Source organism: Halictus rubicundus, chromosome 3 (genome assembly GCF_050948215.1).
Source record: "Halictus rubicundus isolate RS-2024b chromosome 3, iyHalRubi1_principal, whole genome shotgun sequence".
Taxonomy (NCBI): Eukaryota; Metazoa; Arthropoda; class Insecta; order Hymenoptera; family Halictidae; genus Halictus; species Halictus rubicundus.
In genome coordinates, this window is record NC_135151.1 from 3,889,881 (window position 1) to 3,913,604 (window position 23,724).

The 23,724-nt window shown below is 44.3% G+C and overlaps 2 protein-coding genes and 1 long non-coding RNA gene across 8 annotated transcripts in view; all 3 read right to left on the reverse strand.

Moving 5' to 3' along the window:
• Window positions 1-15,275, reverse strand: part of Jing (AE binding protein 2 jing) — a 240,112-nt gene extending 224,837 nt beyond the window's left edge. For both annotated transcript variants that reach the window (XM_076784876.1, XM_076784874.1), the window contains exon 1: window positions 13,758-15,275. In XM_076784876.1, the coding sequence (XP_076640991.1) occupies window positions 13,758-15,103 (1,346 nt within the window). In that variant the 5' untranslated portion in view covers window positions 15,104-15,275. The remainder of the gene's footprint in view (window positions 1-13,757) is intronic.
• Window positions 9,080-11,781, reverse strand: LOC143352416 (uncharacterized). The gene is made up of 2 exons (XR_013081930.1): window positions 10,599-11,781; window positions 9,080-9,726 (listed from the first exon to the last, which is right to left on the reverse strand). It is a non-coding gene; the product is annotated as an uncharacterized LOC143352416 (long non-coding RNA).
• A 3,476-nt stretch (window positions 15,276-18,751) lies between the features above and the next one.
• The window catches only part of LOC143352404 (bestrophin-4), a 30,687-nt gene continuing 25,714 nt past the window's right edge, over window positions 18,752-23,724 (reverse strand). For 2 of the 5 annotated variants that reach the window (XM_076784854.1, XM_076784855.1), the window contains exons 8-11: window positions 23,397-23,426; window positions 23,073-23,284; window positions 22,353-22,605; window positions 18,752-21,412 (exon numbers count right to left, since the gene is read on the reverse strand). In XM_076784854.1, coding sequence (XP_076640969.1) covers window positions 21,061-21,412; window positions 22,353-22,605; window positions 23,073-23,284; window positions 23,397-23,426 — 847 coding nt within the window. In that variant the 3' untranslated portion in view covers window positions 18,752-21,060. Of the gene's footprint in view, window positions 21,677-22,352; window positions 22,606-23,072; window positions 23,285-23,396; window positions 23,427-23,724 lie in introns of all 5 variants that reach the window. The other 3 variants (XR_013081922.1, XM_076784857.1, XM_076784856.1) reach the window with 3 other exon arrangements.

A 23,724-nucleotide genomic window follows, 5' to 3' on the forward strand; every position in this document is an offset into this window, starting at 1 on the left:
CGTTTTTGCGCGCTCATGGCAACGCTCATGGGAATCGGCTCCGAACACCGACATCGCCTCCGCCTCCGCGTCCACCTTCTCGTTAACCGGCACACTTTATGCCGAGCGCACAATGCGAAACCTTTTTCACTTTTTCTAGTTCGACATATACGCCCACGCGACCAGATACCGAGCCAATCCGCGGAGAGTACTGCACGCAACCTTTTTCGCGAACACTATCGGACGACTGTATCGTTGCCCGGGAACCTGATCGCGCCGATTATACGTACACGTTCCGAACAGTTCGCGATAACCGCGATAATCTTCCGAACGATTCATGGTTGGCCCGAGCGGTTAACGCGTTGAATGGCCGCGCGAATATTGTGCGCAAGTTTCATTTGTTTCGGATTATCAAGTTCTCACCTTGCATTATAATCTGGTTTAATTACGGCGGTGATAAATTGATGCGCAACGCTGTTCGTTTTATGATAATCGTTCTCGAGGAAGACAATGATACCGGTGACCGCTATGTTAAGGCGCTATTGTTCGAGAAATTTGCGAGAAATTCTCGAGGAGGCGAGAGTCAGGGGTTAAACAACATTAGCGACGTTATGCATTGCCTACGCGTGGTGTGATGCATAGTTATTGAAACCTGCCGGCTTTCACTTTTTCCGAGGCGAGGAAAAGTTCTGATCCGACGAACGAAACGTGCTGGGTTCTGAACCTCGACTCTCCATTGTTTCCGGTACAAGGAACAATTTTTGTTATTGTGGAAGATAAAGAGAACGTTGAGTATAGTCATCAGGAGGTTTGCACTACAGCACACCACTAGCTGCGACCACAGATTTGCGGGGAATTGACTCATCATCGTTCGTCACTAGATCGAGGATGTTTATGCAAAATAAAAATCCTATAACGATTTCATTGCATCGAAAACAGTATTACGATATTATATAGATATTATTAAAATATTACAATATAATATTAAAAAATAAAACGAAGATTACGAGAATATTAGAGAATAATAAAAGAAATAATAGTAGTAATAATAATATTATTATCGTAATGCCACAATGTTTACTATATAAAAACCCACAGTCGTAGATCGATACGGAAGAACCTGTACGGATTTCTGAAACGATCTTTTCGATTTAATTCGTGGAGCGGCATGTTGTAACTGTTCACGCAACACCGTCCTTCGGTGCAGAATCGAGTAGCAGATGAACGTTGGGAGTTACATCATAATTATCCGGGGGGCCGCGCAAGAAGGCGAAAGAAGCGGTCATGAACGCATGACTCCGTGGTTCAAGGTGTGTCGAGGATATTCGGCGCGAGGCTCGTAAACCGGCCCGAAACCGGCAACCTTTACCTTCGCCTCGGTTTGCGCCGGCTGTTCCGCTCGTTTCATTCACGAATTTCACTTTCACGGCCACGGCCACGACCACGCGAATCGCGTCGAGCCGAATCGAGAGGCGAGTCGAGAGAATCGCGATCGCCCCCGCTACGTCCCGAGGAGCACCGGGCGGCTCCGTTCGACCAGGAAAAAAAATAAACGACGCGGGGCCAAGGAGTGACACGGAAGCGAGAGACAGAGAGAAAGAGAATCGGACCTTCGCCTTTCGCGATACTGATCCGAGCTGTGGTAGTGACTCGATTAAGTTTGTCGAGAAGAAACTTGTATCGAGGCGAGGACTGTCCTGTGGGCCGCTGCTCTGGCTCTGCCGGAATTCGGAGCCGCGAAGCCACGCCCACTTAGGACACGCTATGTACACACAGACGGGCGATATAGTCTTCTATAGTATTAACAAACATAGAAACGTAGAAGGTATTAAGAAAAACATACAAGAATTCTTTTCTGGGACACTGCTCTGGCTCCGTGGGAATTCGGAGCAAAGAAGTCACGCCCCTTTAGGATACACTATATGGAGACAAGGGTAATGCAGTCTCATATTGGGAAATATAGAAACGCAGAAGATCGTGACCTATTCTAAACCGCACAAGAACAAAGATTACCCTCGTGAGGCACAGCTTCGGCCCCATTAGAATTCGGAGCTACGAAGCCACGCCCCTTTAGGATACACTATATGGAGACAAGGGTAATGCAGTCTCATATTGGGAAATATAGAAACGCAGAAGATCGTGACCTATTCTAAACCGAACAAGAACAAAGATTACCCTCGTGAGGCACAGCTTCGGCCCCATTAGAATTCGGAGCCACGAAGCCACGCCCATTTAGGATACACTGTGTAGAGGCAAGAGTAGCACAGTCTCATACTGGGAAATATAGAAACGCAGAAGATTATAAGCTGTTCTAAGCCGAACAAGAACAAAGATTACCCTCGTGAGGCACAGCTTCGGCCCCATTAGAATTCGGAGCCACGAAGCCACGCCCATTTAGGATACACTGTGTAGAGGCAAGACTAGCACAGTCTCATACTGGGAAATATAGAAACGCAGAAGATTGTAAGCTGTTCTAAGCCGAACAAGAACAAAGATTACCCTCGTGAGGCACAGTTTCGGTCCCATTAGAATTCGGAGCCACGAAGCCACGCCCATTTAGGATACACTGTATAGAGACAAGAGTAACACAGTCTCATACTGGGAAATATAGAATCGCAGAAGATTGTAAGCTGTTCTAAGCCGAACAAGAACAAAGATTACCCTCGTGAGGCACAGCTTCGGCCCCGTTAGAATTCAGAGCCACGAAGCCACGCCCACTTAGAACAGCGCTACACACAGAGGAGAGTAGTACAGTCTCTGGTGAAGAAATATTAAGCGGAACAAGGGCAAAGACTACAATATAAAGCACTGTTCTGGCTTCATTAGAGTTCGGAGCCGCGAAGCCACGCCTACTTAGGACACGCTATGTACACACAGACAAGCGATATAGCCTTCTATAATATTAAGAAACATAGAAACGTAGCAGGTATTAAGAAAGACATACAAGAATTCTTTTCTGGGACACTGCTCTGGCTCCGTGGGAATTCGGAGCAAAGAAGTCACGCCCCTTTAGGATACACTGCAAGGAGACAAGAGTAATGCATTCTCATATTGGGAAATATAGAAACGCAGAAGATTGTCAGCTGTTCTAAGCCAAACAAGAACAAAGATTACCCTCGTGAGGCACAGCTTCGGCCCCGTTAGAATTCAGAGCCACGAAGCCACGCCCACTTAGAACAGCGCTACACACAGAGGAGAGTAGTACAGTCTCTGGTGAAGAAATATTAAGCTGAACAAGGGCAAAGACTACAATATAAAGCACTGTTCTGGCTTCATTAGAGTTCGGAGCCGCGAAGCCACGCCTATTTAGGACACGCTATGTACACACAGACAGGCGATATAGTCTTCTATAGTATTAACAAACATAGAAACGTAGAAGGTATTAAGAAAAACATACAAGAATTCTTTTCTGGGACACAGCTCTGGCTCCGTGGGAATTCGGAGCAAAGAAGTCACGCCCCTTTAGGATACACTATATGGAGACAAGAGTAATGCATTCTCATATTGGGAAATATAGAAACGCAGAAGATTGTCAGCTGTTCTAAGCCGAACAAGAACAAAGATTACCCTCGTGAGGCACAGCTTCGGCTCCATTAGAATTCGGAGCCACGAAGCCACGCCCATTTAGGATACACTGTATAGAGACAAGAGTAACACAGTCTCATACTGGGAAATATAGAAACGCAGAAGATTGTCAGCTGTTCTAAACCGAACAAGAACAAAGATTACCCTCGTGAGGCACAGCTTTGGCCCCGTTAGAATTCGGAGCCACGAAGCCACGCCCCCTTAGAGCACCGCTGTACACAGGAGAGTAATATAGTGTCTGATGAAGAGATATAAGCACGTAGGAGATTGTAATATGCTTTAAGCTGAACAAGGGCAAAGACTATACTATAAAGCACTGTTCTGGCTTTATTAGGGTTCGGTGCAGAGAAGCCACGCCCACTTAAGGACCTCTACAATGAAGTGGGGACGATCCAGTGGTGTACATCTAAAATGAACGAACGTACCGCCGTGACCAAGTACCGTGCTCTATCACAGAAGCCTTGGAGAACTGGAATAACGTCCGAGAGAACCCGGCTGACCGACAAACGCTACTCTCGCCGCAACGAGCGTAAAAGGTTTCGTCGACGCCGGTCCAATAATAGAAGTGACTTAATTGCACGCGTTCGCTCGCTGCAATCGAAGTATAGTCGTGGCAGCTTATCAACCGCGACATCTGATCGCTCGTTTCGCGGTCTTCCTCGCGGCTTGCCGGTGTTTAGGCATCGATCGCGTGCCAGGTGTGCTCCTCCGGGAGCACTCCTTGCCCTATGGGGCAAACCATCCTTCGGCAGTCAATCCTTCTCTGTACCTTCTATTTCAACCCTCTGAATCTCTCTTCAAAACTGTCGAAATCGCTGCATTCTTGGATAATTGTCAATTAAATTCGCATTCATTGAAACTATGAATGTCGTCTGAACGTTGTAGAACATCTCGAGAATTAACGTAAATGTTAAGGGAACTTTCAAAAGTCCCCGTACCCGGCCCGGTTCGGAGATAACAGCCGGCTCCGTTTCGAAAAAAAAAAGCTATCGGCGCTGTCCGAATCGAGTAGAATTCGATTCTCTGTTTCTCTCGTTATCTCGGACGCATTCGAGCCGCGATAACAAGCCTCCGAACGGTCCACGGCCCACAGAAAACGAAGTGAACCGTACCGGAGAGGCCTGGCTGGCGATTACAACACGAAAAACAGGCGGCCGGTCGGGCTCGGGCCGGGCCGGGCCGCAGCGGGAGTCGATTCCCCGACGCAGCCATGAAAATATTACCAGAAGGCCTGCGCCAGAAGGACCGTGCACGCGAACCTTGCAGCGCGCGCTGCGTTTCGAGTGCCTTGTAAATTACACGAGCACCGTTCTCTGCTGCCTTCTCGGCGATCGAGACCGAAAACGATTCCTGGACCGCTGTGTTTCAATTCGGACACCGTGCTGCGAAAACCCGGTGAGTCCAGATTTCCACAATCGTTCGATCTCCACTTCAAACGATCAACAGTACGCAAAAGTAATTTTTGCACATCGAGTGTATGTCAAGAATTTGGGAAATCGCGACTGACCAGCGTTGTGGCTCGTTTTATCATTACACCGCGGATTTTACAGTGAAAATATTTGAAAAAATTTAGAACTATTAAGAGAGGAACGATTACGTTGCAAACGAGGCGAAGAATTTTTATTTTGCAGGTTATTTATCGTTCTACGTGCGAGAGAATTTTCAACGCGTTGAATGCCACGTCACCCATATTTGGGTGACGGAATTACTTATGCAGGTTTTAAAATGAATTTTTACGTTGATATATTCATTGTACCAAACTGGATTAGTTACGAATAAGACTACTCGGTACGATACATTCAATTTTTTTCAATTTTTATTTCATTAAATAACTTGCTTTGATTGTATGGAATTTTTGGGGTTTCTAGTTTGGCGATCGAAGTGTTAACAGAGAATGGTTCGACTATTCGAGAATCAGTATTGTCTCGAATATGAAGCAAGTCGAGTCCGAATATGAAGCAAGTGTCGTTACCGAATATTTCTCGTCGCAAGTGGAAGCGCAAAGAAGTCGGAGTCGGATTTTTACGAACGAGCGAACGTTCTAAGAAGTTTAATTCGCCGGAACGAGACTCGAAATCGATTGTGCCCGTGAAAATGAGAAAGACTCGGGTAAACAAGGTTGCGGCAAAAAGAAACGACGAAGGATAGAGCAATCGAGGAACGCGCGACTGACCTTCTTTATCGCAATCTTCCCGCGAGCGACTGTAATCCTTCACGGGCAAAAACGCCGATCGAAAGGAGGAAAAAACGGCACTGCTTGCCGCGGAACGATCCGACATTAATCACTCTCGCAGACGTTGAATAATCAGCTGATTCCGAGGCGGCGCGCACTCGCTCTGCCTCGGGGACAGTTATGATTATTCACCGAGTCCCCGTTGTTCGTGTGTCAACCGCGGGAAACAATGAAAACGTATTATAGCATCGGGAAAATAGATCGAGATAAAGGAAGAGGAAAACCGTGAGCTCGTTTGATCCCTGTCTGCGATCAATGTATTCGCGGACAGTTACGTTATAAAAATGCATAGCTCGATAAACAGCTCGGAAAACACGTGTCGCTGGCTTATTGCCCGGTAATCGCATAATCGTTATCCAACGAGAGCAAAACGCTCGCTGTCTCTCGCGAGTAACAGCTTCCCCGACGAGGAATTAGTTTTTTTTTTTTGTGACGATACAGAGAATGGAAAATATAGCACTCCAATAACTGAAAAACTAGTGTCGTTTCCTCGGAGAAACATCGATTGGAAAAATCAAAGTTCAAATGATCAAAGTAAAAGTTAGACTAGAAATTGATACCGTGATTTCTCTGTATATGTCGCCGGGGCCTGGATGATAAACATCGCAGAACTATCCCCACTACCGCGGGCTATACTCCGTGAGGAGTCACGAGTGTCAACATGACAACAATGTGTTCACATATATCGGGAATTCACTGTATAAATTAGAAATACATTGACTCGAGAGCAAACATATAAAATCACGTATGGTTTACAAAAATACGTGTAACGTATATTTGCGGAAAAAAGTCATTCGTACCGATTTTTGGAGTTTCTAATGGCGATCCTCGATTTTTCTAGACGATATGAAATTCAATCGTGTACAAGGCCAGTGCAAACGTTCGTGCTCTTGTTGCGTGTAACGAATATTAATAAAACGAGTTGGCTGAGGAGCTGCACTTGTTAATAAAGCGATTGACAAGAGACCAAGGCGCATAAAGAACCGGCGGAGGGAGCGCAGGCGACTAAAAAGGGGAGAAAGAGGAAGAAAGCAATGAAATCGCGGGACATTCGAGACGCAGGGAAGAAAGGGAACAAGTCCGGTTTCGAACGGCGACTGCAAGTGTTCCGGGACCGGGTCCAGGCTCCCCTCGAGCTCGATCTAATTACATTTCGATATAAATCGTGCCCCGGGACCGGTGCCCCTGCCCACTTCCTGTTCGCGAGCACGCAAGCCCCGATGGTGGGGAGCAGCTAGACAAAATACAGAAAGCTCGGAACGCCTTCGGGATGGCAGGTGGCGAACGGAAGTTAGGCGACCGGTTCGGCGAACGTGTACCGGTCGCCGAGAAGCGCGGCAAAGAACCATAATGCGGTTAGCGGGTGACGTTCCTCCTAGGAAACGGCTTGGGTTTAGTGTACCACAGACGAGAACCGTTAGGGTACTAAACTTTTATTGCGAGCCTCCTTTGCATCGGGCCTGACCGCGTTCGTCCCAGGGAAAAGTTGGAAAGGTGCGAGGACTACAACCTGACGCTCACCTGTTCGATCCAGGAGGCTACAAAATCGTTTGATAAAACTTCCGGTGACCCTCCGTCTCTGCGGCGTGTGCCTCAAATGAAACGTTCTTAGATTTTTAACGAGAAAATGGCTGAACAGAGATTTGCAGAAATTGTGTTTTAACGTGTCTGTTAACACGTAATTTTTGACTAGGTTTAGAAATGCATTTTTGTTGCGACATATCCCGATAAACCAAATTTTATTAGGATCTTTAGAATTCAGAAGGGTTAACACAGCATCCCCTATAATACATTTTAAATTCCCAGTATCGGTTTGATTAATTAAATTACACTGATCTTGTGAGAATCTCTGGGAATGATTTTCGGCACTTAACGTGTTAAACATCATTACAGGGAAGGTACAACAAAACTCCCAGTGTGAAAAATTAATTTTTTAATCGTATTACAACTTCTTCGAGAGTATTCCCTTTTAGTGGTCCTAATATCGTCGCGATCTTTCCGAGCGAGCGTAACAGGGCGATAATCGTTCGCATGATTACGTGCACGGTCGACTGATCAACGACTAACGACCAGTGTCTCCGGTTACGTAGGAAAAACCCGGAGAAAAATCACGGCGAACAAGAGAAATCGATAAGAAATCTGGATTCACGGTCGCAAGGATCGCGGCTTGGACTGCGAGATCTCTCGCCGCTACTGTGAATGTAAACAAAAGTAATCCGTAACAAAGCGTATCGACTCCCGAGGTCGACCGCCATTCGCCGACACGCTGAACTTTCGAGATATCGCTCGCTATCGTACGAAGAACATCCACACTGTGTTCACTTCCCAGGCGACGAGGCTAAACATCCGATGTTTGCTCGAGATTTTACCTTCTTTGTGGCTGTCGAGCCTCGTTAACAAATCACGCCTACGAGCATGCTCGTGGATCATCGCTAGCTTTGTGAACACAATTGATCCAAATTTTCTGGAGCAACCAACCCGAGCACCGAGGGAAAAAATTCAATTTTTAGTTAATTTATTTCTTTTATTTTCTGTAGATGTTTAGAATCGATACATCCAATAATTGCAAGAGCAATTGCATTTAAACTATTTCTACGAATTTTTATGATGGAGAGGGCTGGATGGATTATTTAGTTGAGAGGCACAGAATACAAAGGTTTCCTTAAGAAAGCTAATAGGGTTGGGACTGAGAAGAGATTTCAATTTGTAGTCAGTTTATTTCTTTTATTTCCTGTAGATGTTTAGAATTGATAAATTCAATAATTGCAAGAGCAATTGTATTTAAAATATTTCTACGAATTTTTATGATGGAGAGGGCTGGATGGATTATTTAGTTGAGAGGCACAGAATAAAAAGGTTTCCTTAAGAAAGCTAATAGGGTTGGGACTGAGAAGAGATTTCAATTTGTAGTCAGTTTATTTCTTTTATTTCCTGTAGATGTTTAGAACTGATAAATCCAATAATTGCAAGAGCAATTGCATTTAAACTATTTCTACGAATTTTTATGATGGAGAGGGCTGGATGGATTATTTAGTAGAGAGGCACAGAATAAAAAGGTTTCCTTAAGAAAGCTAATAGGGTTGGGACTGAGAAGAGATTTCAATTTGTAGTCAGTTTATTTCTTTTATTTCCTGTAGATGTTTAGAATTGATAAATCCAATAATTGCAAGAGCAATTGCATTTAGACTATTTTTATGATGGAGAACAATGGATGGATTATTTAGCAGAAGAGGCACAAAATAGAAAGGTTTCCCTAGGGAAGCTAATAGTGAGATTGAGAAGAAATTTCAATTTGTAGCCACTTTATTTCTTCTCTTTTCTATAGATGTTTGAATTGGTAAATCTAAAACAAGAAATACATTCAGACTATTTCCATCAATGCTGAAGATGATTTAGTAGAAGGGGCACCAAACAGATGGATCTCGTTAAGGAACAAAAAAGGGTTGGTAAACCGTGGTCCAAGGCGAAATTTGTTGTGGATACGTTCAGGGAAAGCTGGCACGAAGCGTTGCGTTAAGTAGAAACGGCAAACAATAAACAGACGCGTTAGCGGAGTCCTGTTTAGCGGGGCGTGTGTACACAGAGAATATTCAAAGTCGCTCGAGGCAAGTTCAATAACAGCTCTAACGTGTACCTCGCGCCCTTCCCAGCACATTTTAATGCGTTCGACACGCGAGAGTCTACACCTGTTGTACCGTTTTCGAGAAAATCGGCATCGACGAGCATGTTTGTCACGCGTACAGTACTGTTTGGAGCGAGTGCAGAAGGCGAGCCATGCGCGAACACGTTGCCAAGTTCTAGAACATGATTTCCGAAACGTGCGAGGAATCCTTTTCCATTGGACTGTGTCGATCGCGGGTGAGGAAGATCGAACGAGCACTTTCTATTTACTCGGTGCACTGATTGGATCTAAACTGGTTGCTAATTTCCTACCGGAGAAACACAATTTATAGTTACACATCGATAACAACTAGGGTAAGGGTCCCCATTACTCTGGGGGTACCAATTACTGAGGCTATATTAATTACACTTATTTTTACAGCATAATGAATATTGAAAAAGAGATATATACTCTTAACTAATTTTAATGAAAAAATGTAGTATCTCTTCCTTAATATTCATCATGCTTTACGAACAAGTCTAATTACCAGACTGCGGATTTTATGCATTTATGATAAAAATGTGTGGGTGACGTTTCAAACGGTAGGAAGATTAATAGAATTTAAGACTATTCATACATTGCATACTTCTTATTAAAACTATTAAAGAGAAAAACAAATTCCTGTTTCGTTCTTGTGCCTCGCAGTTGACGCAAGCTATTTTTATTTTGCATAAAGATCCGCAGTCTAATAATTAATATACGCACAGTATTTGGTGCTACAGTAATTGGGTCCCTGAACCTAAACAGATATTTTGATTTAGATGAAGTGAAGAGCACGTTTAGCAAACTCTGTGTATGCAACTTTCTACGACGAGGTCGAAACGATGCTGCAGTGCAAGGGGTTTAGAGTAATAGACTGTAAATAAAAGGCTACAGAGAAGGTTCGAGGAACGAATGCTGGGTCTAGCGTGATAAGTTCGCGTAGGGCGAGGGCCAGACGAAGGGAACGAGGAGAGACGGAGAGAGGGAGAGAGAGGGAGAGAGAGGGAGAGAGAGGGAGAGGGGGGAGAGGGGGGAGAGAGAGGGTCACGTGAAAGAGGAGGCGAAGCGAGACAGAGGGAGAGTGAGAGAAAGGGAGGAAAAGAGAGAAAGGGAGAGGGGGCTGAAGGGAAACGGAGCGAGTTGGCAGCATCTACGAACCTATAAACACGCCGCGCACACAGATCGAACGCAGCCACGGTTGCCGGTCTCGTAATCGCGGTACAACGACCCCTGGCCTGCGTCGAACGCGCCTTCCTTCGCGCTAATTACGATGCTCCGTCGCGTGTCTCGCTCGCCTCGAAAAATCTCAAGGCTCCTCTCCTCGTTTTCCCAAAAATCCCGAACGGTGGCAATCAATTTCGTCCCCGTTCGACACAGGTGGCTCCTCCCGACGAGACCGGCCGAAATGCATCGGCGACAAAACCGGGCTCGCGAGAACAAGGCTCCAATCCTTTCTCAAAAACAACCAGGACAATTATACCGTTCCACTGAAATGCGACCATTTTTATTATTTTTTTTTTTTTTTTTTTTTGTAACCAGTGAAACGGCACAGGTAAGCGTGTATTTTATCAAGGATATGTACAAATACAGACTGTTCATACAGTGCGCACGGATCGATAGGTGATTCTATGTGGAAAACTGAGTTAAACATGTAGAATTAGGTTTTTCTATAGAAGTGTTCGTTTTCGAGAAAATCGGGTTCGAAAGTGCGTCGAACGCGCATGCATTAGTACACGCGAGAAGTGAAAACGGTGAGTCATGATCAGACAGACTGTTCGTCTAGCACGTGTGTCTCGCCAGTTTTCGAATTCGATTTCTTCGAGAACGGAACAGCTCGTGTAAACAAAACTGGTTGCATATTTTAGGCTTGTCCTCGTCACGCAGAATTTCAGATTGCGTTAAAAGGAAGAGGTGAGCATGTTGTTTCGATGATTTTCTGAACTTCAAACGGAGCAGAGGATTCTACCTCTTTCTTTCTATGTTGTAAAGATTTTCTATAATGGATTCTCCCTGACTACAAGTATTTCTAATCCAATATGAACTAGACACAACGCAAGCAGTAACAGACACGGTTCCAACACCTATTGCGTCGGTTCTCACACAAGCATCTTAAACTCGACCCAATTGTCCAAGGTGTTGTTCTTGGTACTGGTGGGGGTCAAGGCTGGTGCTCCAAAAGTAAAATATTCAAACTGCTGCACGCTGAAGATACTCCTACAGTCTAATCTTTATTTAGAATCCTATTAACACCTTGACTGCCAAACTGGAGACCTCAAAAATTGCATAAACTTAAAGCACGTTATTTAATGAAATAAAAATTGAAAAAAATTAAATGTATGATATTTAGTCCTCCAACTTTCTTGCATTTTACAGATTCCAATCAAATTTGGTGCAATGAATATATTAACATAAAAATTCACTTTAAAACCTGGACGAATAATTCCGTCACCCATATATGGGTGACAAGGCAGTGAACGTGTTAAAGCAGAAGACAAGTTAAAATACTTGAGGAACAACGATACGAGGGTGGTCTGAAAAGTTTCCGACCTCAACATGAAGATGGCAGTATTCGTCGACAAAAATACTGGAGCGTGTTTGTGCATGCTTTGACAGGTATTCACCAAAATTTCAACCATTTCGGACGCTCAGCTATTGTTCAACAGTCGTTTGAGTAAGTTGCTGCGAGTGTTTTTGTGAAAATGGAAAAACTCGAGTATCGAGCTGTGATTAAATATTTACTTTTTAAAGGCAATACGCCTACGCAAATCAAAGAAGAGTTAGGCGCTGTATACGGGAACTCTGCACCATCATTTACCACCATGAAATTTTGGGCAGCTGAATTAAAAAATGGCCGTACCACCTTGGGTGACGATGAACGCTCGGGACGCCCAAAAACTGCAACCAGTGACGATAACATCGCTAAAATTCACCAAATGGTGCTAGACAACCGTCGAATTAAAGTTAGAGAGATAGAAGAGGCCATGAATATATCCAAAGAACGTGTTTGTCACATATTGAATGAAGATTTAGGCATGCGAAAGCTGTCTGCGCGTTGGGTGCCGCGTTCGCTCACGTTGGATCAGAAACGTGTTCGAATGAACATTTCGATCGCTCTTTTGGCGCAATTTAGGCGCAATAAATCAGAGTTTTGGCGCCGGCTAATTAAAGTTGATGAAACTTGGATACACCGTTACACTCCCGAATCAAAAATGCAGTCAAAACAGTGGACTGCTTATGGAGAATCGGCGCCAAAAAAGGCATAGGCTGTTCCTTCGGCTGGGAAAGTGATGGCGACTGTTTTCTGGGACATTCGTGGAGTTATCTTTATTGATTATCTTCAAAAAGGGAAAACCATTACAGGAGCATACTACGGATCATTACTTGACAGGCTGAAGGCAGAAATTGCGGAAAAACGGCCATGTTTGCAGAAAAAAAAAAATCTTGTTCCACCAAGACAATGCGCCGTCTGACACCTCAACGATTGCCATGGCAAAAATCCACGAATTACGGTTTGAACTGCTTGATCGCCCACCTTACTCACCAGATCTAGCTCCAAGCGACTTCTTTTTGTTCCCCAAGTTAAAAGTTGCACTCGGAGGACAGAGATTTTCATCAAATGAGGAAGCCATCACCTTTGTAAATAGCTATTTTGCAGAGAAAGATGGCAAGTACTATTTAGACGGGCTGGAGAGATGGGAGCATCGCTGGAAGAAGTGTATAGACTTACAAGTTGACTATGTAGAGAAATAAAAATAATTTTGAGGAAAAAATGCCTTATATCTTTGTTAGGTCGGAAACTTTTCAGACCACCCTCCTATACTATTTTGAAAGAGTTCAAATGATTAAAGAATTAAATCCGGCTCTCGTCTCTAGATTCAACTCTTACATCTTCTTATGGTATTATACAATTATTATCATCCACCGAAGGTGGGTAGCAATGTACAAACATTCCCGTCGAGCTTTCCAGCCTAATGCGACAAGATACGTACTGTAGGAAAAATGATTCGGATCGAGTACGAGATAATTGACCAGACCACGAGATAGAGTGTTCTAGAGCCTAGAAGTTGAAACGTGGTAATAGTTCGCGGATCGGAGCCCTAGTGGAGCTAGCGGCACCGCGGCCCGAGTCTCCATCATCAGTCCTGTTCCGCCTCTTGGTCCTGGTCCGTGTCCGGGCTCCTTCAGGCGTTCCACGAACCGCCGCGGAACACGTCCAGAACCGTATGCACGTCCACACATAGGTTACGTTGGGAAGCATGCACATATCGCATCGTATCGCGCATAGATATACATACGGTATACATCGTTCTCACTCACCTGTCGGAACTCTCGGAGCTGTCGTATCGATCGGCGCACCGTTTCTTGCCGCAGGGCCCGACCAGGGTGTCCTCGGCGGTCCTAACCTGTCCCTTGAAAGGGCTGCCCTGATGATGCCTGGCGGCCATGCCGTTCGCTGTAACACCACCAGCCGCTGCACCAGAACAAGCAGAAACAGCGGCAGCAGCAGCAGCACCATCACTACTACCACTACTACCACCACCATCACCACTAGCATCACTAGCGATCCCGTCCGTGCTACGAGCGGCGTCCAGCTCTTCGTGATCGGCGCGCACCCAACCACCACCACCACCGTTGTTGTTGTCGGCCACGACGATTTCCTGCTGTTGTTTGCCGGTCGTCTTCTTGTTGTTCTCTTTTCTGGCGGCGAGGCGGGACAGCTTCCTGTCCGAGTCCTCGGAATCGTCGTCGTTGTCGTTGTCACCGTCGTCCTCGTCCTCGTCGTCGGTGCGACGATTCGTCTCGAGGAACACGGCTGGCCTCGAGCGTCGACCGACGGCCGAAGAGGAGGCGGCGGCATTGTCAACGCGCGACAAACCACCGCCGCCGCCACCCTCGGCACCACCGTTCTTCTTATTGTTGTGATTCCCGTTACTGTTACAAATCTCCTCGATGCTCTTCTTCTTCGTAGTTGTCACCGTTGCGATCTTCTTCTCGACACGAACACTCGCGCGACACTTCTTCGAAACACTGTCCAACCCGTCCAACGATCTATCTTCGTCCTCCTCCTCCTCCTCCTCTTCGTCATTGTCGTCGTCGTAGTCGTAGTCGTCGTCGTCGTCGTCGTCATCTTCGTCCTCGTCCTCGTCCTCTTCCTCCGCCGCGTCTACCTCGTAATCGTCACGCATCGGTGATACAAACTGCAGAACCCGCGTCGTTGACGTCGACGTCGTCGTATCCGCACAAGTCAGTTGAACACTCTCGATTTTACTAACGCGCTGGCCGCTCACGTCCAACAACACCGCCTCGTCATGCTCCCCGTTCTCGTTGGTGCTCGACTCGCAACGATGATAATGATTGTTGTTGATGTTGTTGTTGTTGTTGTTGTTGTTGGTCGGGTGACGACGAGGAGCGTACGCGTGACAATTACGACGGGGAGGTCGGTGCTGATGAGGTTGAGGCTGCGGCTGATGCTGACGGTGATGATGAGGATGACTCTCGAGCGACGGAGCGTCTTCGTGGTTGCGTCTCGCGGTGTCCTGACCCGTGCTCGGGGACGTTGTCGCCGACTGTACCTCCTGACGTTTGTGTCGGTTCCGGGTTAAACGGGAATCACCGTCCCCGAGGTCGGTGGCCGCGTCTTCCGCGGACGGACCGTCTGCCATCTTGTAAACGAACACACTACTGTCTGGCAGAGGCCCTATGGCACGAGCACGGGCCGCGCCACCGCTAGCTCGCTTCTACGGCCCGGCACGGCTCACTTAACCCCTCTTTTCTTCACCGTACAAAACCACCGCCACCTCTCGCCGACGGCTACCCACTGACGACTACCCCCACCACGAGAGACGTCGACGCCTGCCCTGCCAGCCGAGCCCTCGCGAACAACCTCGAGACGCGACGACCGGTGCCGACCGCGCACGAACACACTCCCACTCCGAGCGCTCGACTGAACTCGCCCGACCTCTGCCGATCGACTCGCGAACCCGATCCGCGCCGCGGGAACATTCAAATCGGCGATTCTTACCGCTGTTAACCGTTTGCAGTCGAGTGGTGACTCTGAAGCACCACTAGAAATTATTGTGGCATTGTTTCAAAGAAATTGCAACAAATATTACAAAATATTTGTTACATTACAAAATTTGTATTTAATAGATCACTAAACATTGAAATATTATATGTGGAAATCGGATCAGTTTCGTATGAATAAAATTAAAATATTCCAAGACGGAAGAAAAATTTAGTTTTAGAATAAAAATAGCGCCGAGTGCAAAGGGCTAACACTGGAACTACCACACCAGTCAAGATGACTGGTTTGTGACCACTTTATTTTAAAATTCCTACTTGATGTTATATTTTTTCTCCGCAATGATGTAATGACTTTTGCAGGGATAGCTAAAGGAATAATATAATAAACTTTAATTTTGTTTTATTCATTTAAAATAAAAGTAATTTTTTATCATGGCTACTTATACCGGTACCAGTCAATTTGACTGGTGGGAACTTATTGAACCGTATAGTATGAAGGGAAGGACCATAACAACCGACCATTTTTTTACAAGCTTGTCGCTGGCATATAAATTATTAGCCAAAAGAACCACACTGGTTGGCACAATACGCGGGAACAAAGGAGAACTCGCAAAAATTTGTAAAACGAAGAAGAATACCATGGCTCTCTTTTCGTCGCTGCTGTATCGATCAAATGAGATTACACTCACAATTTATAAAAGTAAGCCGAAGAAGAAAGTTTTTATCCTGAGCTCGAAACATAAAACCATCAAAATTGGAAAAAGCGAAAAGGGCCTACCTGAAACGGTCGAAATTTATAATAAAACAAAATTTGGGGTAGATATAGTAGACCAAATGGCAAAAAAATATAGCGTGAAGTCGGGATGAAGAAGATGGTCACTTGAAGATTTTTTTTAATATTTTAGATTTAGCTGGCATAAATGCCTGGATTTTATATAAGGAAACCACAGATGAGCAGATATCCAGAAAAGATTTTATGTTTCAATTAGCAAATGAACTTGCCGCTGACTATGAAAAATCACGGATAGCACAAAGAGCATCTGAGATCCAAAGTACGTCAAAGAAGTCACCTTATTCACGCAAATGGTGTCGGATAGGGTACTGTAATAATAATAAGACTACCACCATTTGCAATCTTTGTAAACAATATGTATGTGGAAAATGCACCCAGAAGAAACTTTACGTTTGTAAGAACTGTGACGAATGATAATTTTTGTACCTAATAATTTAAGTTATATTTGTATTTTATTTATTCTATTACGTTTATTATTATTATTATATTATTATATTATTATATTATTATATTATACTTCTTATATTTACCAATGGAAATTTATTTTAATATTCTTGTTACCAAAGATTTTGGTACTAAATATTCTTCATTATTGTACTTATTGTTATTAATATAGTTGTTATTATATAGTTTTTATGATCTCAGAACATGCAGTTCCTTTTGTAAGATAATAATAAATCAATAAATATAAAAATATTCTACTATTACGTATTTTTTAAAGACCAGTCATTTTGACTGGTTTTGGTAGAGATAGCTACGTCTCAACTGTCGGTAGTTTTAGTTTTAAGTCATTTTTTAGTACTAACTTGAAGTTGTACACGTAATTACGGGCAACAAAAAATAAGTGACAAATGGACTTAGGCCACTTACTATATAAACGGCTCTTTAAATGGTATATAGAACACACTGTGCTGAGTAAAAAAAAGCCTCAGTAAACATATGTCAAAAGGTGAACCGTTTCTGAGATGTGAACATTATTGTTTGCTAGCATTATGATCAACTTACTGCTTTTATTATGATGCTTACTTTAGTGTTTACAAACTGCGTTCTGAATGTCCTCATTCAAGTGTCGATAGTAGATTTCATCCGGAATCAGTCAGTTCTGTAGCGGAAAATCATGACAAGTGGAAAATTTTCTATAAATATCAAAATTCCAGTAGTAAAGGAATCATGATGTCAGCAAACAAAAATGTCTATATCTCAGAAACGGTTGACCTTTCAACCTATGTTTACTAAGGCTTTTTTACTCAGTACAGTGTATCCTATATACCATATAAATATTGAATGCTTTTTTTTAACACCCTGCATACGGGTGAAAAGATTCAGAAATTTTTGAGTTTTCAGTACGAAAATACAGTCAAACCTGTTTTTGAGCGGTAGATAGGGACCGCATAAAAGAAACCGCACAAAAAAAAATATTAAGAAACTTCATAAATAGCTATAGCAAATAATTTTTTAAAACATATTAAAGAAAATTTTTTATGCGATGGGGAGTGGCCGCATAAAAAAAGGCTCACTTGGAAAATATGTCAAAGATTTACGAAATAGCGAGAAAGTGCTTTCCAAACGAAATAAATAATTAAATTACACATGGAAACATTTAAAGAAAATTGAATTTCTCATTTTAAACATGGAGAAATTTTCAAAATGCACATAATTCAATACTACTCGTCGTAGTCCAAAACGCGCATCTTCTTGTGATGAGAACGTTACAAGAGTATTATTACACAAAATAAATCGCATAAAAAAAAATCGCATAGGGAAGGACCGCACAAAAACAGGTTTGACTGTATACTCTACCGCGGCTGTTAATGTTGGATCTAATTATGTTTTCCAAATAGATTAGGAGAAACAATTCTTAAGAATAATTACTTTGATCTATAATCACTAGGCAGTTGATCTTTATGCTAAATAAAAATATTCTGCCTGAATTGCAATAAACCGGAGTGAAATGGAAATTTATTTTCTTTCTGAATATGTTTAATAGATTGAACATAACATTTGTATGCTTTTAAATTAAACTTTTGTCATAAACGAATAAAATTCGCTGTCTACTAATCACTTTAGAGCGAGCTGGAATAAATTAAAAATATTGCCGATTCATGACGTGAATAGCCGCGTGTTGAAGAGATTATCCCACAACAAATGATACCGTTCAGTTTTGATTAACTTCATTCTATATCTGTTTCCTCGTACTTTTATTATTTTATTTACCTCGCGTTTTTATATTCTGTTACATACTGTTGAAACAAGGTTTATCTCAGGACACGACAGAACCTCGTGTTTTTATCATTCTGTTACATGCAGTTAAAACAATGTTTATCTCAGGACAGGAATGCAAGGCGTAATAAACAATGCTCACGAAAGCGCGGGAACAAGCCGCAAAGCTGGTAACAACTAAGACCAGCGACAAACAAAATGATTTGTCTTTTAGAAAACTGTTTTTTCTTGTTTTGTCGCTGCGGCTTGTCCAGACACTTTCGCGCGCGTCTCCTTTCAAGTGCACCAGGACTTGTTGAATCCAAACTTTCGTTTATTTAGACGAAATCAACATTTTTCTGCGACATTCCGAACAAGCGTTTCGCTACTATAATACTGTTGAACGAATCGCTGAACCACGAGCACCATAGGATCCATTCACGCCCTGGAATGTAATCCCGAAACGAAAAGCGAACCGTTCGCGTATCGCGCGAATACAATGGACGAGTACCGATTAATGTTAACGCGATACGGCACTCCATCGAGCATAGATCGTTTCGGAATCCTCGCGATCTCCGTTCATTTTTCTCGATATCGAGAATCAGCGTCGCAAGACCGCGTCAAATCTAGACTCTCTCGAAAGACTCGAGTCGACGTTATCCTGCGAATGTGCGATCGTTTTATCGACTTTGTCAGTAGATCCTTCGACGATTTTTTGGAATGTGCGGTGCACGGAAACGCGTTGCTGTAGAAAAATGGGGAGAAAGAAGTACACAACGTCGAGTGCCGTTTTCCAGCTGGTCAGAGATAGGCACGAGGCAGGCACTTTACATATATACTTTCCAGCGATCGCAGTTCTCGCTCGCGCGCAATCCTTCCGGCGAATAGGACGCGTCAGAATAATCCTACTGCTATTACGAGTAGTTGTACGCTAATCCTCAAGTTCCCCTCATTTTCTACACCGATCGAGTATAAGCCCGATCGTAGGTCCCTAATGTAAGCTTCGATTCGAATTTCTAGCCTGCGGACCTCGCGGCAGAACATTGTCTGCAACAGCCTGGTACAAACTGCTATCTTTCTCGCTTAAAATAATATACAATCGTTTCACGTTTCACCGAGTCGTTCTCCTCTCAAGACCCGCAGCCTGGAGATCGTTATGCTCGACGATCGTTCGCGTCGATGTAAATAAACTTCACGCGAACCGACGTTTCGATGACAATGTTCGCGCAATTATTGTCATAAAAGATACGTAGAGTTTCGTGTGATAGGTATACCGGTATGTACAAAGTCTACAGCTTCAGCGACGATCACATTAACACGGGAACTCGATCTTTCAACAACGTAACAGTTTCCGTAACACTTGCTCGAGAAACCTCGGACCTCGAGGACGACGCTCTCTACCGACGTGTATAAAAGACTATGCGTGTAAAAATCTGGTGGCAAACGAACGATCGCCGTCCACGGTCGCCGCGTTCTCGATCCACAATTTCCAAGAAGCGAAAGCAGAAATCGTTCCCGTCGACGGAATGTTTCGAAGCTTTTCCCGCAAGCTTCGTCCGTTATCGACCGTCGTCGATTTTCCTCTGCTTTTGGTTCATGCATGCGTCCGATGCTTATCGAGTAAAAAGTTCGTATGTACACTAACAATCGTCCGTTCCGACTCTCGACGGTCGTGAAGAATCATTATACTTTCGCTCGACCGCGCGAACGGTCGGTAGTCTGCTTGATAAATGTCACCGGAGTTCTCTCGGGCCCTGCACGAGGGAATCGCGTCCCCGAATCTTGACGAAACTCTGGTAAGATGTGGATCTTGCAAAAATGTCCGACGCGTGTTTTTGGTCGGACATTTTTCGTATTGAAAAGAGGCGAACTCGAAAATTTTGTTACACCGTGAAGATCTAAGGCCACCGTTTTACAGAAGACGTCGACACATTTCAATTCCGATAACTAGACTGCGGATTTCATGCATTTGTGATAAAAATAATTAGGCCGAGTGCAGAACAGTAAAAATATTTTAGGAATATAAAAATACTGTCTGTATCGCTTTCAACTCTTTACAATTATTTAGAAAATCCCTGAAAATAATTTGCATGAAAGTCCGCAGTTCAGTGATAACTTTTCCAGAATGGCGGGGAGAACAGATTACTTTGTACAGTTTTCATAGATTGGTTAAAGTTACATACAACATATGAAAGTGTCATCGAAATCGTGGAAGCTTGCTATGAGCTACAAACGATTGAAGATCTCCGTTTTCGTTCTAGATCTGATCTTCATGATTTTCAATCACGTGTGCAGCTCAGATTGGTCGATGATATTTTCAGCATGGATATAACTGACACGAGTCTATACGCAATGAATTGTGCACATCTTCATCACAGGTTCAGATGAAAAGAAGCTGTACAAGAGACGACCAACCACAGTCTTATTACAGTTTTCAAAGTGAATATTGATTAACGTTACACGAGTCACTGTACGCGTCGAATATTTTTTCAAGAACCACGTCCCACCAAAGTTTCGTTAAGGAGTCGTCACTCGGAGACGTTCCCGCATCGAATCATTTCCAGAAGGCAGTTAGGCCTCGAAGAAGAACCACCGGCAGGTTTGCTAGAGCCGATCGCTGTCGATCTTGTCTTCCCGATCGCTGGCAGCCATCGACTGTCGCGAGGTCGTCGCCATTTCCGCCAGCAACAGCTCTTCCGTATCCGGTGCGCTCCTCGACTGTCCTCCCAGTAGATTCGTCTGTCCGCTGGTGCTCCTAGCCAGCCTCCTCAGCATGTTTTCTCTCTTCTGCTTCTCCTTCTCCGTCTGCAGCTTCGTGAACTCGTCGTCCGAATTTAGGCTGGCGGAGGACGAGCTCTGCGTGCTGATCAGATCGTCGACTATCACGCTGCCAGGATAACTCAAAGTCGGGTCGTATGTCACGCTGGATCGTGCCGATTGCGTTGTCCTTTGATTCCTGGAATTTGACCAATTTCACTCCTGGGGGATCATCTCGAAAGTCTCTGGACAGGAGATTCTAAATTACTGTGCTCAGCGACAGCGGGGACTTTTGTAGATCGCTTTTAAGCTACTTATGTCTGGACTCTAACAAATCTAATTTTCCCCATCTTCTTTCTCCTCGTCTCCATCGCTTCCTAATTGCTGCTCCAAACGCGTGATTTAACACGTCGACTGCCGCGTGAATTTCGAGGGTTGCTTAGAAATGTTGGATATTTCGTCCCTACAAACGATCAGAGTTATTAACAATTATTATCAGTTACTTGATAATCGAGTTTGCACCTTACACTACAATTCAATTCGTATTAGAACAAATACATCGATTAATGTTATGACTAGATTGCGGATCTTTCAGCAGAAGAGAAATTGCTTGCGTCTGTTTCTTTCTTCTTTTAATAATCTTAATAAGCTGAGGCTTAACTTCTCCTAATTTGTCCGCCGTCTAGTTATGACTACACTGCGGATGTTTATGCAATTTCCAATTTTTCAGAAAATCGAATGAAATAAAATCCTATTTTTCACGGGAACAGCCTCTGCAGATCCAAGACAAATAAAAATCGAATTTTATGTTGTAACATTTTTTGAAAATTTTCATAAATGCATAAAGGTCCACAGTCTAGTTATGACAATTACGTTAAGGCAAGTCAACGGCGGCCGGTCACCGGTGACCACCACGGCAGTGAACGTGTTAACCAAAGAACATAGTAGGGTCGGTAATGTTTTTCTGGTTCGGTCATTGTCGATCGACCAACGCGAAACGGGAGATTTTAATTGGCAGAAACGAGACAAGATGCGCGCCTCTTCGAAGAAAGTCGTTCGGGGAAGCGATTTAATATGCAAATGCGACGAGCAGGTAACCACACGTTCGCGTGGCTATTAGCCTTGATCTTGCCGCGTACCTTATGTCAACGCTGCCTTCGTGAGTATCTCCGCCGCTGCTCGCTAAGCCGGTGACGGGTGCGCTGCAAGCGAATATCTCCCCGTTTCTGGAATGTTCGGTGCCGGGCACGGTCATCGGAGCACTGGGAGGCGGTGGTCCAGGTGAGAATATGCTCTGCACGTGAGGCCTCTTCTCGGACTTCATCGACGTCATCGTGCTCTGCTCGTCAGCCTCCTCTTTGATCACTCCTATCCTCATCGAGCCTCCCCCAACTGTCGCAAAACACATCCAAACGAGTCTTAGTCGACGAACATTTCAAAAACCGGACACCTGAATCATAGTTTTCCGATCCTAAAATCTCGGGTTCTGGGAAACAAGTGTACCAAACACGGAATTGCTATACAGTGATTTCTCTATACATGTCGCCAACAGACGATAAACGTCGCGGAATTATCCCCACTACTTGTTGACATATATCGAGAATTCACCGTACTCGGTGTCTTTCTTTGAAAAAATTCCGTTCGCATTAGAGAGACCACTTGAAATGTCCAAAGGTGGCGAAAAGCAGGCGTCTTCTGAATATTTGAGAGTTTCATCGAGAACGAAGAAAGTTTGACGACTGGAGGACGAAGTTTTGATTCTTGCAAATTGCAGTTTTAACTAGGCGGAGAGCTCGTTGAGAAGTTCTCTGGGAAGTTCATCGGGGAACTATGATCTTGTTGCAAAGTAATGGACCTACCGACGGCGCGATTCTGCAAGGATGCAGTGGAGCTGGACGCAGCCGGAGTTTTGGTGCCGCTGAACACGCCGCCGTCTGGTCTGTCCTCCTTGCTGAACAACCTCTTCAGCACGCTGGTCACGCTGTTCACTCTCGTCAGAGATCCGCCTATATTGCTGGGCGTCGAACCGCCGCTCAACGTGCGATCCCGATTGCTCACTCGACTGGCGCTCCTGTGAACGAACATACGATTGTTGTTCCATCGTGATTATTCCTAAAACCAACCTGCACACTTGTTCCGGAAGCATGCAGAGAAACACGCATGCGTAAGCGGACATGTATTACCTCGCGATCTTGCCGGTCTCCGTACAGCTCCTGGGTAAGCGATCGAAGCGTATGCGCCGGAACAAAAAATTTAGTAAGCGGACATGAAGCTACGATCACGGTTCAGACATCACTCTGACAAGTTCTATCATTTTCATTCCGGACTAGGTGCAACAAGTTCTCTCTAAACTGCAGTATCGATGCTCTAACTACGGTATGAATTATTCACCTTTCCGCGATGCGTTACACTGGCGCAGAAAGAGAAGCCTTGTTTTTATCTTTCTAATTGGTTTTAATTCGCATCAATTTTTCTACGCTAGTCCACTGCATTGCAGAAAGGTTTGATCGC